Raw genomic sequence first — 15,026 nt, forward strand, 5'->3', positions numbered from 1 at the left:
TGAGATCTGGGAATTGCTCTGTGGAAAGGGCAGCTGTCCTCAACATAGGAGCTTTCCAGCTCCTCACACCACACATGTTCTCTGAGCCTCAGTTTCCCCAGTGGTGGGGGAGGATAAAACTGGCCACGGCCTGCCTGCCTTGCCATACAGGTCATCTGCACAGGACTTGGGAGGGCAGTGGGCTTAGCTGAGATCCTAAAGGGAACACACCAAGGCCAGCCACTAGGACTGTCCTCACTCAGGAGGGCCTGTGAGGAGGGCCTGTTGCCCAGCCCTCCTGTAGCACTGGCCCCTCCCAGGGCCGTCCTTGAGCTGCAAGGTCATCTATGGGCGGGCTCGCGTTTGCTGACTCCAGCCTCCTTCCCACGCCGGAGCAGGCTGGCTCTGCCCTCACCCCCACCTCCCACTGGTCTCCACGGGCCTCAGGCTGTCACCAACAGCCCACCAGGCCAAAAAGGTAAGTTGCACAGTGAATGGAGCACGAGTCTGGGAGGCAGACACACAGGGCTACAGTTCCACTTTGCCATTTACCAGCTGCGGTGGCGGGGACACTGCTCCAGCGTGCGCTCCGGAGGCCCTCGGGCAGGTGGCAGACAAGGCCTGCCTACGTCCCTGGCTAACTGCTCCCAGCCCAGGCCCTCTGGGGACTGCACTCTGCCCAACAAGGCCACCTAACCCGCCTCTCCCGCGAGGGGAGCGGTGTGTATCCAATGATGGGGGCAGGCTCCTTGCCACCCACACCACCTACGGAACTGGGAACGGGCTCAGACCCCTCTGTGCAGTGATGCTGCCTCCCCTCCCCACAGGCGCTAGTCCTTGCCCTCCCCAACCTCACCTGCAGATCATCCTGTAGTTTCCTGGTGACCCAGCTGTGTGACCCGGGTGACCTTATACTATCTCAGATCCCTTATGTTGAGGGCCCAGAACAGTGCCTGGCACACAGTAGGCACCCAGCACCTTTCTTGAATACAGAAACACTGACCTTGCAAGAGCTTGTGTGGGAAGTAAACAGGATGTGGTGTGGGAGGGAGGTGCTGGGCCCAGGGCGGGACTTCGATGCTAGGTGACCAGAGGCCAGAACCAGACATGTATTCGGTCTATTAACCTGGATGCCAAGGAGAAATCTACAATGAATACTTTATTCAGATTTCCTGCAATCATGGAACGTGCCCACAATCGAGGGGTCCCATAAGAGCCCACGAGTGTCAGAGAGCACCTTTTACATGACAGATGGTACATATCATCTACAGTCTGCAGAACAAGGGAGGTCACATTATCCTCAAGTTTCAGGTGAAGAAAGTGAAACTCAAGAGATGAAGACTGTTCTCTAAAGCTCAGCTGGGCAGAGCTGGGTCAGGCTCCCAGGCCCGCACCTGTGTGGCACGCTGCCTACACGCAGCCACAGGCGCCCCTCGGAACAGCACCCCACACCAGCCGCAGGCTCTGGGGCCCCACACGGGCTCTTTATTGGCAACCAAACCAGAGGGCCCAGGAAGCACTAAGGCTCGGGGCAGGCACTGCCCTGGACACAGGGTCTTCCACAGGAGGGGGCAAGGGGGCCTTCAGACCTGAGTGCGCCTTGGCTCACACGGCACCGTGCAAATACAGAGCTAAGAACTTCCTGAATGTCTCTGGCTGGAAACCAGTCGGCCCAACAGGTTCCTGGAAAAAACAGAGCCCGTTAGGATCCTGCTGCTAGGTTTAATGGCAGCAATGAACACAGAGGTTGGTTTTACGTAAACCCTCAGACCCAGACAATCACGGTCTCTTCCTCTCATGGGCCAAGAAGGGGCACCAGGGAGCAGGCACCAGAAGAGATGACCGAGGGGCCGGGCTGGAGGACACGAAGCGCTCGCAGTGCTTTTGGCCAGCTTGTCAGCGCGCACCGCCCTCCTGCCTCATCCTTCCCACCTCAACCACTGTGAACAGAGGGTCTGTTGAGCCTTTTATCATCCCTCACTAGTCCACACCCACAGATCAGGCCCTTCTCCCTGTACTGGGCCTGTGCCCAGTGTTATAAACCCAACAGCGCCTTGAATCTGGCTCTGCCCCAGAGGAGCTCACAGCTAGGTGTTGGAACAGTCACCATAAAAGGTGACAGGCCTCACAGCACAGGTGGGTAAGAGCCGCTCAGAAAGCAGGGGAGATGGCTCACGGACTCCCATGCGTGGGCGAGACCATGTATGAATAATACTGATGGGCAAGGAGAGTGGGCCAGAAGACAGAAGAGAAGGCAGGCAGCTTGGTATGCACAGTACGAGTGTGTGCCGGTGCGGAGGAGGGCAGGGCAGGGGGAGGCTGGAGCCCTGCGTCTGTGCTGGAGAGCGGGGCCTGGGGGCAGAAGCTGAACTAGGGCCAGGAGCCACCTGAGCCACCGGAACGTGTGTGGCGCTAAGTCAGTGTTCTAGAAGGGATGACCCAGAGACACGAAGGAGTGTGGGATGAGAGCAGAGTGCAGAGGTAGCAGGTGTGGCTGCAGGCGACAGACCGTGGAGCCTGGGGCCAAAGTGAAAGGCCCAGACCAAGGAGGCATTTACTGGGAAGAAACAGCGCTGACAGGTGCTGGAGAGGTAACTATGCAGCTCTGCACAGCACGTGTGCTCAAGCCCACGTGGGATCCAGGACGCAGCCAGCCGCAGACCCGGCAGCACCCCTACTCTGCTCTCTTGCAGCCCCGAACGCGGTCTGGTCTCTTCAGAGTGCCCAGCACTGCCTGACATGACGCATGAACTTTAGACGTGGCTGCTGCCCACTGTACTGCCAGTGAGCGGAGCCCTGGGGCACGGCGGGGACGAGCAGGATCCGCCAGGCAGAACCCCACATCCACGGAATGAAGTGCATGAATGGACGCCTCGTCCACAGCCCTGCCTACAAGGGGCCTGGGGCTCGGTTTGAGGAGTCTCCTATGGAGACCCCCGAGGCACTTAGGTGAGGCTGGCCAGAGAGAAATGGGGGCGGGGGAAGCCTCCTTTACAAAAGCAGCAGCTCCTACTAAGGCCCTGGGCAAGCAGCTGGGCACACAGGGTGCTGCGAAGAGCTGGGTGTGCTGGGGGTGCATGGGGACACGGCAGGGGGAGGGCCGCACAGGGACCAGCATGGAAGGCGCCATTTTAGGTGACAAGCAGGGCTAAAGTAGCCCCAGGGGTAGAGATCCTGAGCAGGAAGTTCCTAAAGCCAGGGCCCCACTCACAGGCATCCCAACAACTCCCACCCCTGGGAGACTGAGTCACAGCCCTGGTCCAATCACCAGACTGGAGATGGCTGGACTTACCACAACCACCTTCTTTTTGATTACCGGGCGACACCAAAAATGCTGATAGAGGAGCTGGTCAGAGTCCACCCAGACCAGATTCTTGACGCCCTCGTCAGAGGCCAGGTCTGTGGTATTCAGCTGCAACACCAGGAACTGGAAGACGCGTCCATCGGTGCCCACGCTCTGCACAACTACCGGCTGCTCCAAAACTTTAGGGTCACTCTGAGAGGAAAAGGGGACACGTAAATCCAACCAGAAATGGTGGGTGTGAAGAACGGCACACAACAGGCAGCTTCTGGTTCTGGCCTTCACAACAAATGTCCGCCCCCATTTAAGGGCCACACCACGGGCCACGAAAGCGGCGTCCGTCCCGCCCCCAGCCTGGCTCTGCCTGCCGGGGCAGCTCGTGGTGAAGCACACTGAAAGACCCCTGCCCCAGGGAGGTGATGACTGGGCAAGCGGCAGGGCACAGGAAGGCGAGCTGGGAAGTTAACGAGAAATCCCTCAAACCCATGGCGATATGTCACGGTGACAGCAGTGCCATCAGTCCCATCAAATGTTAACCCGGAGGGTCAGCGAATATACACAACCTCACTCAGTTCTCACTCTACCTGACAGATGAGGAAACCGAGACTCAGCAAGGGGAGGGCCTTATCTGAAGTCACACAGACGTGTGGCCTGGAACGCAGCCTGGCCCACGCCCCGGCATGCTCTCTTCCCACTTCTGCCTTGCCCGACGGTCTGGAAAGCTCTGAGCCTGCAGACAGTTGCCTTACTTGGGCTTCGTGCCCCCGATTCAACTCCAGAATGCGTCAGATTCCTGGCGCGTCCATACCACTGTGTCAGCACCAGGCTTTCCCTGGTCAACGTATTTGCTTAATTATCTTTCAATCAGTGCCATTCGGTAATAACAGCAGCAACCAGTTACTGAAAGCCTCTCACGTGCCTGGCATTATACCAGTTTTACACAAAGTCACCTGTAATCTCATGATTCTAGCAGTCTATTCCCACTTCACAGATGAGGAAACTGAGGTTCAGAGAGGTGGTATAATTTGTTCAAAGTTACCCACAAAGCGTGAGCCGGGATCAGACCGCAAGCTATGAAATCACTTCAGCCCCTAACATTGTGACTGCCACCTAGTGCCCCACTGTATCTGACAGGAGTACCTCTCTGCACCCCTGGGAGTGTCCCAGCATGGAAGATAAATTCTGTGTTCACGCTATGGAGACCTTGCAGAGTCCGGTCTGGTGATGACTACGCACGGGACAAAGATCCAACAGGCAAGTCCCAGGAAGCAGAGCGTCCTGGATTCAAAAATGCTGCCTGTGTTCACCCCTCGAGGGCTGAATGCGACATTAGGAATAGCTAATGCCAGACCCAGTGTGGGCCACACCGGGACTGCTGGCCTTAGAAATACCTGTTCTTAGCTGCATGAGAAATAAATAAAAAGAAAAGTACCTCTAAGTGTTAGCTGAGAATTCTGTATTGACTCTTATCTCCCTCTACAGATCAATAAAACTGCAGGTAGTACATAAATTTCTCAGCAATTTTACCTTTTACATGGAGGCTCTTCCCATAATTGCTCAACTTCACATCCCCAGGAATAATTTGTACCTGGAGGGGGTGGGGGAGGTCTCCTCTCCTACTCAACCGGGTGGCAATTAGTGTCAGCGCTGCTACCCAGGCTCTGCTGGCAACAGCTGGCACAGGAGCTACGAGGCTGCAGACCTGGTACCTGGCATGTGACTGCTTCCTTCCCCTGCCCCAGAGTCGAGAGGCAGCGTGTCCTCTGCAGCTGGAGGGATCGGGGCTCCACTGCCAGCTTCCCCACTCATGAGCTGCAGGATCTTGGGCAAGTCACCTAACCCTCCAGAGCCTTTATGAGTATGCAGTCAGAGAATGGGAATACAGATAACCCTCAAGGACTGGAAAGACACAAGAGAGTCACATGAAGACGTGACAGCGGCTGATCTCTTAGCTGCGTGACCCAGCCTCACTGAGCTTCAGTTTCTTTGTCTGTGACAGGAAGCTAACTATCTGCCACAGGGGGTTGCTACAAGGATTAGACAACGCAGTGGTTTTCAATCTTGAGCTTATACCAGCGTTGCCCACTGGTTACGTGCGCTCCATCCCCAGTTTCTGATGCAGTTTTGCATTTCCAGCAGCTAATCCAGGACCATACTTTGAGAACCACTGACTTAAAGACTCCTAATTAGACATCTAGCACGTGGCAAACGTTCAATATAGGCAAGTCCATTCCACTCCCTATCTCATTTGGCCAACCACACTGCCCCAAACCCACCTAGCTCCTAGACCAAGGACGAGGGGAAACAGAACACTGCGAGTCTCTTCCCTCCTCCGGGATGGCCTCAGACCTGGGAGCCGGCAGCAGCACTCCCCCTAATGCACCCGCACCCCCCTACCCCCCCCGGATCCAACGTCCCGGGCCTGCTCTGGGGAACCCCACACTGCCACCCCCTACTCCCTCCCGGGAAGCCTTTGCCTTCACCAATTTGGGGGTTCCTCTGTGGGACAACTACTCAGCCCGCATGCTACACCATCTAGGTCCTTGAGACATACTCTCAGAATCAAGGGGCTATCACCAAATGGCTTCTTGGTCCCCAGAACCCGTCCTCACTTAGCAGGCAGGCCTGCACCACCTCTATGCTCTACTTCCCCCCGCCCAAAGGAGCCTCATGCTGCGGGTGTGGCACCAGAGAACCGAGGCGGTGTACTGGGGCACAGTAACTGAAGCTGCAGGCGCCGGGCACACCTAGTTCCGGTCCTCTCTCCCCCACTCACCGTGTGTAACGCTGGCCCAGCTGTATTCACTGACGTAACTCAGAAAATGGGGATGACAAAGAAACCTTGTGGGCTATTCTGATCAACAAAAGAGGTATCTTCTGTAACAGCCAGGCAGGAGCCCTGACAGGTGTCGGTTTACCTCTGTAGGTGAGCGGGGCGCCTCTCCTTAAAGCTCCTCAGTCAAGCGAGGAGTCCCCCTAGGCTCCTTTCGTTCTGTGAGCAGTGCAGACAGGAGGCCAACACCTCGAGTGTCTTCTCCACATACATACCCCATAGAGGCACCGGGCCTGAACCAGCGCATTGCCAAAGGCAAACAGGATCATCTTGGCCCGCAGCTGATCTGGTTGGAAGCGGTGTGGCCGTAAACTGGCTGTCTCCAGAAAATACAAGGTGTGGGGATGCGGGTAAGGATAACCCTCCTGGAATCCTGCAAGACACAAAATCACGTAGAGGGGCGAAGAGGATGACCAGCCCGTCCCAAAGCCTGAGGAAAGTCACCTCACCTTAGCTCAGTGCCAACACCATGGACTCAGTCCCTACTGAGTCCCTAACAAACATCAGGCAGATGTTATCCCCACAGCCTGCCAGCCAAATCTGGCCCCTCCCCTTTGTGAAAAAAAGTTTTCCTGGGGCCACAACCATGTCCACTCATTTGCACAATGTCTATGGAGCAGCTGTCACAGAGACCACCTGTGGCCTGCAAAGCTGGAACTCTTTACTATCTGACGCTTCACTGAAGATGTCGCCAACCTTGCCAGGTGATTCCTGCCAGCCCGCTCTAACCCCACCCCTTCCTCGCTCGTTCAAGCATTTATGACAATGAGGTCAGGTGAAGGAAACCTGAAATCTATGGTAATTATACTTTTAAAAGCAAATCGTTTATGAAGTTCCATACTTCATTATTAGCAATAATTAACGTGCTTCACACTTCCCAAGCAAGCTGCAAACACTGGTGCTGAGAATCAAAGCTTAGCCCTCGTTTGTCCCAGCCGCAGCCCTGCGAGGCCACCGTGCTCATCCCCTGTACTGCTGGAAGTAAGCCCTGGGGAGGCTGGCAGAGTCCAGAACGAGTCATCTGGCTTAGTGAAAGCAGGGGAAGAGGAGGAAGAAAGAGGCTGGGAAGACACTGGCGATGAAAATCCCAGAGGTGGGAGCCGGGGTGGCTTAGTATTAAGCTGGGTAGCTGGGTAGATTAAGCATCTGACTTCGGCTCAGGTCATGATCTCAGGGTTTGTAAGTTTTAGTCCTGCCTCAGGTGAGCACAAGCCATGCTTCGGGTGAGCCCTGCTTCTCTCTCGCTCACCATCCCCTCCCCGCCTCGTCCCCCACCCGCCCTGGGATTCTCTCTCTGCCCTGTGCTCACTTGCACCAAGAAAGGAAGGAAGGAAGGAAAGAAGGGAGGGAGAGAGAAAGGAATGGAGGGAGAGAGAGAGAGAGAAAGAGAGAGAGAAAGAGAGAGAGAGAGAGAGAGAGAGAGAGAGAGAGAGAGAGAGAGAAATGGGGCGGGGGGGAGGGAGGGAAAGATCCCAGAGGCAAGCACCGCTTGAGACAGGCACGACTTGCCTCGGGCACTTCCGCGGGCCCACCCCGAGCACCCGGCCTGAGACACGCACCAGGAATAGGGGCCAGGCACAGCCCACCACTACTTTTGAGGGGCTCAGTCTAGAGGGGGAGCAGACGGAAAAAGTGACCATCTCTACACAGAGGGACATGTGAAAACATGGGGTGAGTCAGGGCCTGGGGGAGGACAGATGAAAGGCCCCCGACGATGCTGGAACACCCCACAGCATTTCTGGGAAGAAGCGATTCCAGAGAACCGTGACAGATGAACTACTGAGGTGAGGTAAAAAGAGGTGGACGGTCACAAACCCGGGGAGAGGACGTGCCGGAGCCTCTCTGAGAAGGGCTCCATGTGTTACATGGAATCAAGGAGGGTCTGCGGGGTCGGGAGACAAATATGAGGTAGGTGGCTGGAGAGAGGGGCCGAGGCCAGGCCTGACAGCCCTCATGTGATGAGCCAAGGAGTTCCAACTTTATCTAATAGGCAATGGGGAAGCGCACATGGAGGGAAGGATAGAATTTGCTTCAGAAAGGTGTCTGTGGAACCAGGAACCAGAGGGACTGACAGAAAACAGCATCAGTCAGACTGGCCGGCCAGGAGGCTGTGGCAACAGGCTGGGTGAGAGACAGTGTGACTGATGGAGGCTATCACTGTGGAGATGAGGAGAGGCTGGGGGAAGACACTGCAACCCCCAGGGACAGACTGGACGGCACGAACAGTGGCCCAGCCCAGCCTGACACCCCCGTTTCTGACTTGGCTGCCTGGGGAGAGGGTGGTCCCTCGTTCGATGGAGCTTAGATGAACAGCCCCATTTGAGGCCAGAGTTTACAGGGTGCATAGAGAGAAGCGTGTCTCTCAAGAGACGTGTGAGTAAAGGAAACACTTGGTGCCTGGCCAAAAGGCCCCCAAGACACCCACTCCCGACTCTGACGCGACAGTTACCTTCAGAGGTGAGAGGCAAAGTCGGGCTTTGAACTCAACCCCTTAAGCTCCCTGAGTCTCATTTCCTTGCCTGCAAAAAGGGGACAACAGTACCTGTCGCACAGGCTGCTACATGGCTCCTAGGAGTACAGGTGCACGAGGCGCCAAGTGCATATTAGCAAGCGTTCAGTACGTCTCTTCCCTTCAGAAAAAGGACCACCCTCACCTCCATGCTGCCTGGAGATGCAAGGCTTCCACATTTACCTGTATTGTCCTTCACATCATAAACGTTGCATTCCTCAAGATCGATAGTGGGGGATATGGGATAGAAAGTCTCAAGAACGTGATTCTTAGTAGCTTCAACCTCCTCCCTGGAGGCGACAGCGGGCAGCGGATCCTTGCTGTTCAGGCGGGCTCCGCTCGAACCACGGACCTGAAGGAGAAAAGACTCTAAAAGGGGAGAAAAGACAATTAGTCTACCCTGGACTAAAGCCTTACCTCAGCTCAGCCAAGTCTAGAGCTTCATCCTGCCATGCTCGAGTCGTTCCACTTTCCTAGCTGATCAGCCTAATCGCAGAAAACAAAACTTTTGTTAAGGGGTTAACCCTGGGACTCTTGAGAAGGGGACCGAGCAATGCACTCCTCTTCCTGCGTTCCCTGGCCAATGAGCCCTGAGGCCTGGCAGGCTCTGTGAGTTCAGCGCTGCCCCACGCAGATCTTCCCAAGCACCTGCTCTGTGCTGGGGACCGAGAAATGCGAGTTACCCTCTGCTCTCAGGCTCCCCAGGTAAGATGCATGCAAAAGTACGAGCCATACTCAGAGACAGGAGAGGTGGGGAAAGCTGACCCCCTCTGGGAGGTCTAGGAATCCTTCTGGAAGTGGTGTGCCTTCAAACCAGCTTCCAAAGGACAGATAAGAGCAGAGTTTATCAACTTCGGCACGATTCTCATTTTGGACCAGATAATTCTTTGGTGAGGGAAACTGTCCCGTGCAGCATCCCTTTGCCCCTACCCCCTAGGGGCTAGCAGAACGGCCCGCTCTTCAAGTCATGGCAGTCAAAAATGTCTCTAGACCTTGCCAAATCTCCCTCAGAGGGCAACACTGCCCTTGGTTGGTTGACAGTCTGCCCAGCCAAAGAAAGGGAAAACAAAACACTTTAGCTCAGGAAGAACAATCTGTGTAAAGGCACAGAGGTGCGCTCCTCCATGACAGAATTTAAGGAGACAAATCTAGGTGACTAGAGCATGCTGCAGCAGGGAGGGAAAAAGAAGGACTGAGACCTGAGGCTGAGGAGAAAGGCTATTAAACTCAGGGAAAGGGCCACGTGTCCTCAACACCTGACAGTGGAAACACGGTGCCAGGCAGAAAGCCTCGCCTCGGTCAGATCAGATCTGCGACATGGAGACAGAAGTTTATGAGGAAACAAACATGCATCGGACCAAGCAGCAACCCTGCCACTGGGGGCATGTGCGGATGCCCTTCACAGAGGTCCCCACGGGAGGCTGTGTGCCACCGGGCAACACGTGCCTGCAAGGGTCCCCGAGAATGGCCTCCTGAAGATTTGCCATGGAGGCCAATCTTCTTCTGAATGTGCTCTGGGTTTTTAGAAATCATCAAATCATAATGTGACGGTGACAGACCAGGGGTAATGATCTTCTCTGTCTAAAAGCTGGTCTGGCCAGCAGCGCTGCCATGTAATTAGTGTGGGGTCTCCCCCACGGCGCATGTAAAATAGGGATAAACTCGGATCCACCTGTTAAAACACATCAGACCCACACCTCAAGAAGAGTTTTCTGAAGTATTTCCTGCTTCCTCACATATAATCCGCAAGAAGATAAACGTGCCTGGACCTCTCCTGACCCTGGGTTTCAGATTCTCCCCACAGACCACTCTAGTGTGGTTTCCAATTCAATTCCCTCCACATCCCTCCTCCAGTGACAGCTCCAAATGGGGCAGTTTAATTAGAAGTAATATTTGATGACGGGCCAACAAGCACTCCTCTATTAATGAGGATCACTAATTTCCTTCGTGGTGCCGTTACCTCTGCATCGCTGACTCCGGGCCAGGAAGTCCGTACTCAAAGGGGCAAGCTGGAGAAACCTGACCAAGCAGATGTTCTGAAAATCCCAAATCACTCCAGAGCTGCTTCCCTTGCTCCCGAATCCCACGGATCGGAACACGGGTGTGCTCTGAACATCCCTGCCAGACACTCCTCGGCACGGTACTCCCTCACCCATCCCTTCGGTGCCGTGAACTGTTAAGACACCGTGGACAAAAATGAATACGGCATGCTCCCTGCCATCAGAAGTTCAGTTTCACGGGGCAGAGAAGATATCAGAGAATTCCAATACAGTGTAAAACATGCTCTGATAAAAACAGGCACGATGGGCAGAAGAAACACAGAAGAGGACTAGTTAATCTCTGCATTCACATAGAAAGGGGGCTGGGGCCTTGCAGACAAGTAGAATTTAGCCAAAGGAGGAAAGCAGGAAAGAACATTCCAGACAGAATATATGGCCTGGTGCAAAAGGTGTCAAAGTTTCATGCCGAAAAGCTCCAGGTGGCTGAAGTGTAAATTTAGCCCAGGGATAGGGGTGAAGGTGGGGGTAGTCGAGAAGGAGGTAAGACTACAAAGACTAGGTGGCGGCCACATCAGGGCGGGTCTGGATCCAATGACAAATGGTTTAAGCTCCTGGGAGACAGTAAAGGATCTGAAACAGGGGAGGGAACTGTGCTTTAGAAAGATCACTCTGGCAGCTACATGGAAAATAGATTTGGAAAAGGAGAAAAGCATGAATGGGGCAAGAAGGCTCTTGCAATCCAGTATGAGCTTTGTCAAGGCAGAGACAGACTGTGCTTTATTACCTCTTATATTCAACATTTAGGCACTTGCGGGCACTCAGTAGATACAGTTGAATTAAGTCTTGGGAAGTGATTAAAACCAAAAAGACTGGCTTGTGGCTAACGATAGAAGGAGGTGTCTGCGCATACAGATTGGTCCACAGGGGATGGAAATGAGCACAGGTATGGAGAAGATGGTGGTGAGCTGGGTGTGAGGCTAAGAGTAGAAAGATAAAATACAGACCAAGATGACTAACCTCGATTCCAGGTGGTGGATAACGTGTAGTTTTGGGCACAGATTCGCCTGGCCAGAGAGGGGTGCTTGAGAATCTGGGATTTACACAGCTGTATCAGACTGTCCACAATGACGGGGCTTGGAGGAAAGAAGAGACATTTGGAGATGTAAAGCAACAGGTTGACTCCCAAGATCCATTGTCTGGAAATCTTATTCACTTGGGGGAAACTTACCAGTAGGTCTCTCTCTTGGGGGTGTCTTCCATGGAGTGCCAGAGACGGGCATGAGAGATCACATTCAGGAGGCGTTCATCTTGGTTCTCTATGTGGTTCTTTGGATCAACAAGGCTAAGCACGTTCTTGGGAAGGCCTTCTATTAACTTGGCCTTGGTAAGCCAGAGGGCCTGCTTTACACCTTTGAGGTAATCAGTCACAAAAAAGACAAACAAAAACAGATGATTCAGTAAGAATTGCTTCAGTCTGCCAGTATCCTCTTGGGGAAGCGTCTGCCTTGAGAGAGAAAGGATTTGTACTGTGACATCTGAGGAATCAGAATTAAAATAAGAGTGGATGCCAGGACCGCCAAATTTCAACTCGACTTCAGGAATGACTGACTGTCTATCCAAGGATGGTCAACAGTTGACTGAAGTAGTGGATGCCTGCACAGGGGGAATTTAAACAGCAGCCAAGATGGTTGGGGTCGTAAGGCTGAATCTTGCAGGAAAGGGTCTGTGTGATGCCTGCAAGATTCAGACTCTAGACTCTGGAACTAGATGAATGGATGCCAACATTTCAAATCCTAGATCCCTTCTATTAACCCACATCAAAATCCCTGACTGGAAAAGCCCATGACAGCAGGCTGGTGACTGCTTTGAGTATCAGGCTACTCATCCCAGCTGGGAAAACACCACTGTTTCTTCATTTAAAAAGCTGTGCCTGGGATTAAACGGAGCCTAGAGTACTTTGGGAGAGACACCTTCAGGCAATTTCCTTTGTGCTAATAAATGAAATGCTATGAGGGTGGTGGGATTTTTCACTTTGAGGCTTGCAGGACTTGAGAAATACAAACATTTAGAAATGTAACTTCTGGGGGCACCTGGGGGGCTCATTTGATTGACGTCCAACTCCCGTCAGGACATGATCTTAAGGTCATGATATTGTGCCCCGGGATGAGTTCACTGCACTCTCCAGTAAACATGGAGCCTGTTTAAGATTCTCTCTCTCTCTCTCTCTCTCTCTCCTTCTGTCCCTCTCCCACTTGCTATCTCTCTCTCTCAAAAAAAATAAAAAAATAATTAAGATTTTATGATTCACTAGAATACGAAATATGTAATAATCACAGATGCCATTTACTGACCATCACCATCTACCCTGTGCCTGGTACCTTATCTACAAGCCAGACGGGATTTTATGGAATGGAGGAGATCCCATTATGGGATGGATTTCATGAAATTCAGAAACTAAGGAATTTGCTTCGAGTCACGCACCCTGTACGTGATGGTCGGGAGCAGAACATGAGTCTCTCTACCTTAAAGCCTGGTAATGTTACCAGGGTCACTCAAGTGTGCCAAGTCTTGTAAGGTCCATCACAACACCCTCGTTGGGCAATGGAGGTGTTTAGATGGTGCAAAGTCAGTTTTCAGGAATAGGTTTGAGGGTCTTAAGAGCCTGGCCGGTTGCCTTAAGTTTTTTATAAATCAAGGATTTATTCTCTGGCTTAGTCTGCAAATTCTGCCATATCTCTTCCTTTCCTAATTACTCCTTGGAAAATACTGTTCCCACTGAACTTGACCATTTTGTGTTTTTAGACCAGAATCCCCATAGTAATTTGGGGACGAAGGAAGAACAGGCAAGAATACAGAAAGGAAGGGCACCTGGGTGGCTCAGTCAGTTAAACATCTGGCTCTTGATTTCAGCTTAGGTTGTGGTCTCCCAGTTCGTGAATTCAAGCCCTGAGTCTGGCTTTGCGCAGAGTAAGGAGCCTGCTTGGGACTCTCTCTCTCCCTCTCTCTGCTGCACCCCCATCACTGCCCCCTCTCGGGCGTGCACTCTCTCTCAAAGTAAACTTTAAAAAATTTTTAAAAAAGAATATGGAAAGGGACTCTCAATAAAAAAGCCCTCCCACCCCCACAGACCCTGGAAAATAATTTCTGGTATAAAACTGACACAGACTGGTTTCAGCTCAGTCATTCTGACCTGCTCTCAGTGAGAATGAGGCGGGGAGGTGGGGGAAATAGGTTAGATGGCTTTTAGGTCCAGATCCGTTCCTTGAAAACATCTCATTTCTGACCTTTGACAAAGGACACTGACCTAAGAAACCAGATAGGCAGCCCTGGCTTCACTACGAACCCACAGGGCATCTCTGGGCAAATCACATCCCTCTCTGTCACATTCACCAATCCTGGGAAATGAGGCCATAGGGCAAGAGATGAAGCCCGCTTTCAGCTGTGTCTTTCTACTATAAACTCCTTCCACCTATTTCTTCAATGTAGCTGCGTGTCCAGGGTGTTAAGAGCTGCAAGGGTCAATGTGGCCCAACTAGTCAAAACTACTCAGTTCACAGAAAACAGAGGCTCCGGAAGGTTCAGCCACTTAACCCAAATCACACAAATTTAGACAGAGGCAGGGCCAGGCCAGAAACCAGGTCTTTTCAACTCGCCACTCAACCGCTCTAATACACAAGCGCAGCACTCCACCTCCCACTTAACCCTCAAACCCTCAGAAGACCTAATCGCTACCGGCCCCATTTCGCAAAGAAACTGGGACCCACAAAGTTTTAAGGTCTTGCCTAAGGCCACTGAGGGTCGGGGGCAGTGCTGGGCAGAGGAACAAGGTCCCCTCCGGCCGGTCGTAGGGCCTCACCCTCGAGGAGGCGGCAACGCTGGTGGAAGACGTAGCAGGCCTGCTCCTTGTACAGCGGCTGCTCGTGAATCGGGGTCGGGCGGCGGAACTTTGGGTGCGTCCAGCCAGGGTCCCAGGGCGGGAAAACCGGCCGCGCCAGCCCCGGCATGAAGTGCATCTTCCCCGCGTAGGTGATGGGCTCCAGCCCAGGGATCTCGTACACCCTGTCCAGGGGAGGAGGCTCGGGCTTCCGCGTGGAGCGCACGCCCCATTCGTACGCCCCGCGTGTCGGGATGCCGCAGCCCCCAAGACCGAGTGGCACAGGGAGAACCAGCGCACGCCTTGCGGTCCCCGACGCCAACGCCATCCTGACTTAGTTCCTTCAAGACCTCCACCTGGACGCCGCCATATTACCGCGCGCAAGGCCTGCTGGAAGCGAAAGGGGCTGGATTCCAAGGCTCGTCTTATGATTGGCATCCACTTTAACCAGTCATGTTCAAGACATCCCTGCCTTGCCCCACCCCGCAGACCATTTTCATCTTCTCATAGGTGAGACCCGCTAGACACTA

At 53.5% G+C, this 15,026-nt stretch overlaps 1 protein-coding gene across 1 annotated transcript; it reads right to left on the reverse strand.

Annotated features, from left to right (window-relative positions):
• Positions 1-1,119: 1,119 nt before the first annotated feature.
• Positions 1,120-14,882, reverse strand: MRPL37 (mitochondrial ribosomal protein L37). The gene is made up of 7 exons (XM_029948947.1): positions 14,479-14,882; positions 11,851-12,031; positions 11,640-11,755; positions 8,806-8,991; positions 6,329-6,486; positions 3,272-3,475; positions 1,120-1,662 (listed from the first exon to the last, which is right to left on the reverse strand). The coding sequence occupies exons 1-7, from the start codon at positions 14,822-14,824 to the stop codon at positions 1,585-1,587; spliced, it is 1,269 nt and encodes a 422-aa protein (XP_029804807.1). The 5' UTR covers positions 14,825-14,882; the 3' UTR covers positions 1,120-1,584.
• Between the last annotated feature and the right edge of the window lie 144 nt (positions 14,883-15,026).

Source organism: Suricata suricatta, chromosome 8 (genome assembly GCF_006229205.1).
Source record: "Suricata suricatta isolate VVHF042 chromosome 8, meerkat_22Aug2017_6uvM2_HiC, whole genome shotgun sequence".
Classification (NCBI taxonomy): Eukaryota; Metazoa; Chordata; class Mammalia; order Carnivora; family Herpestidae; genus Suricata; species Suricata suricatta.

Bases quoted from the DNA above. Each gene is read 5' to 3' on its own strand.
- MRPL37 (XM_029948947.1), bottom strand. From the start codon at position 14,824: ATGGCGTTGGCGTCGGGGACCGCAAGGCGTGCGCTGGTTCTCCCTGTG. The intron at 8,992-11,639 runs GTTAGTCATCTT...CTCCCCTTTTAG, and splicing joins ATCCACCACCTGGAATCGAG to AGTCTTTTCTCCTTCAGGTC. The intron at 3,476-6,328 runs GTATGTATGTGG...TTTTCCTCTCAG, and splicing joins AGGCCCGGTGCCTCTATGGG to AGTGACCCTAAAGTTTTGGA.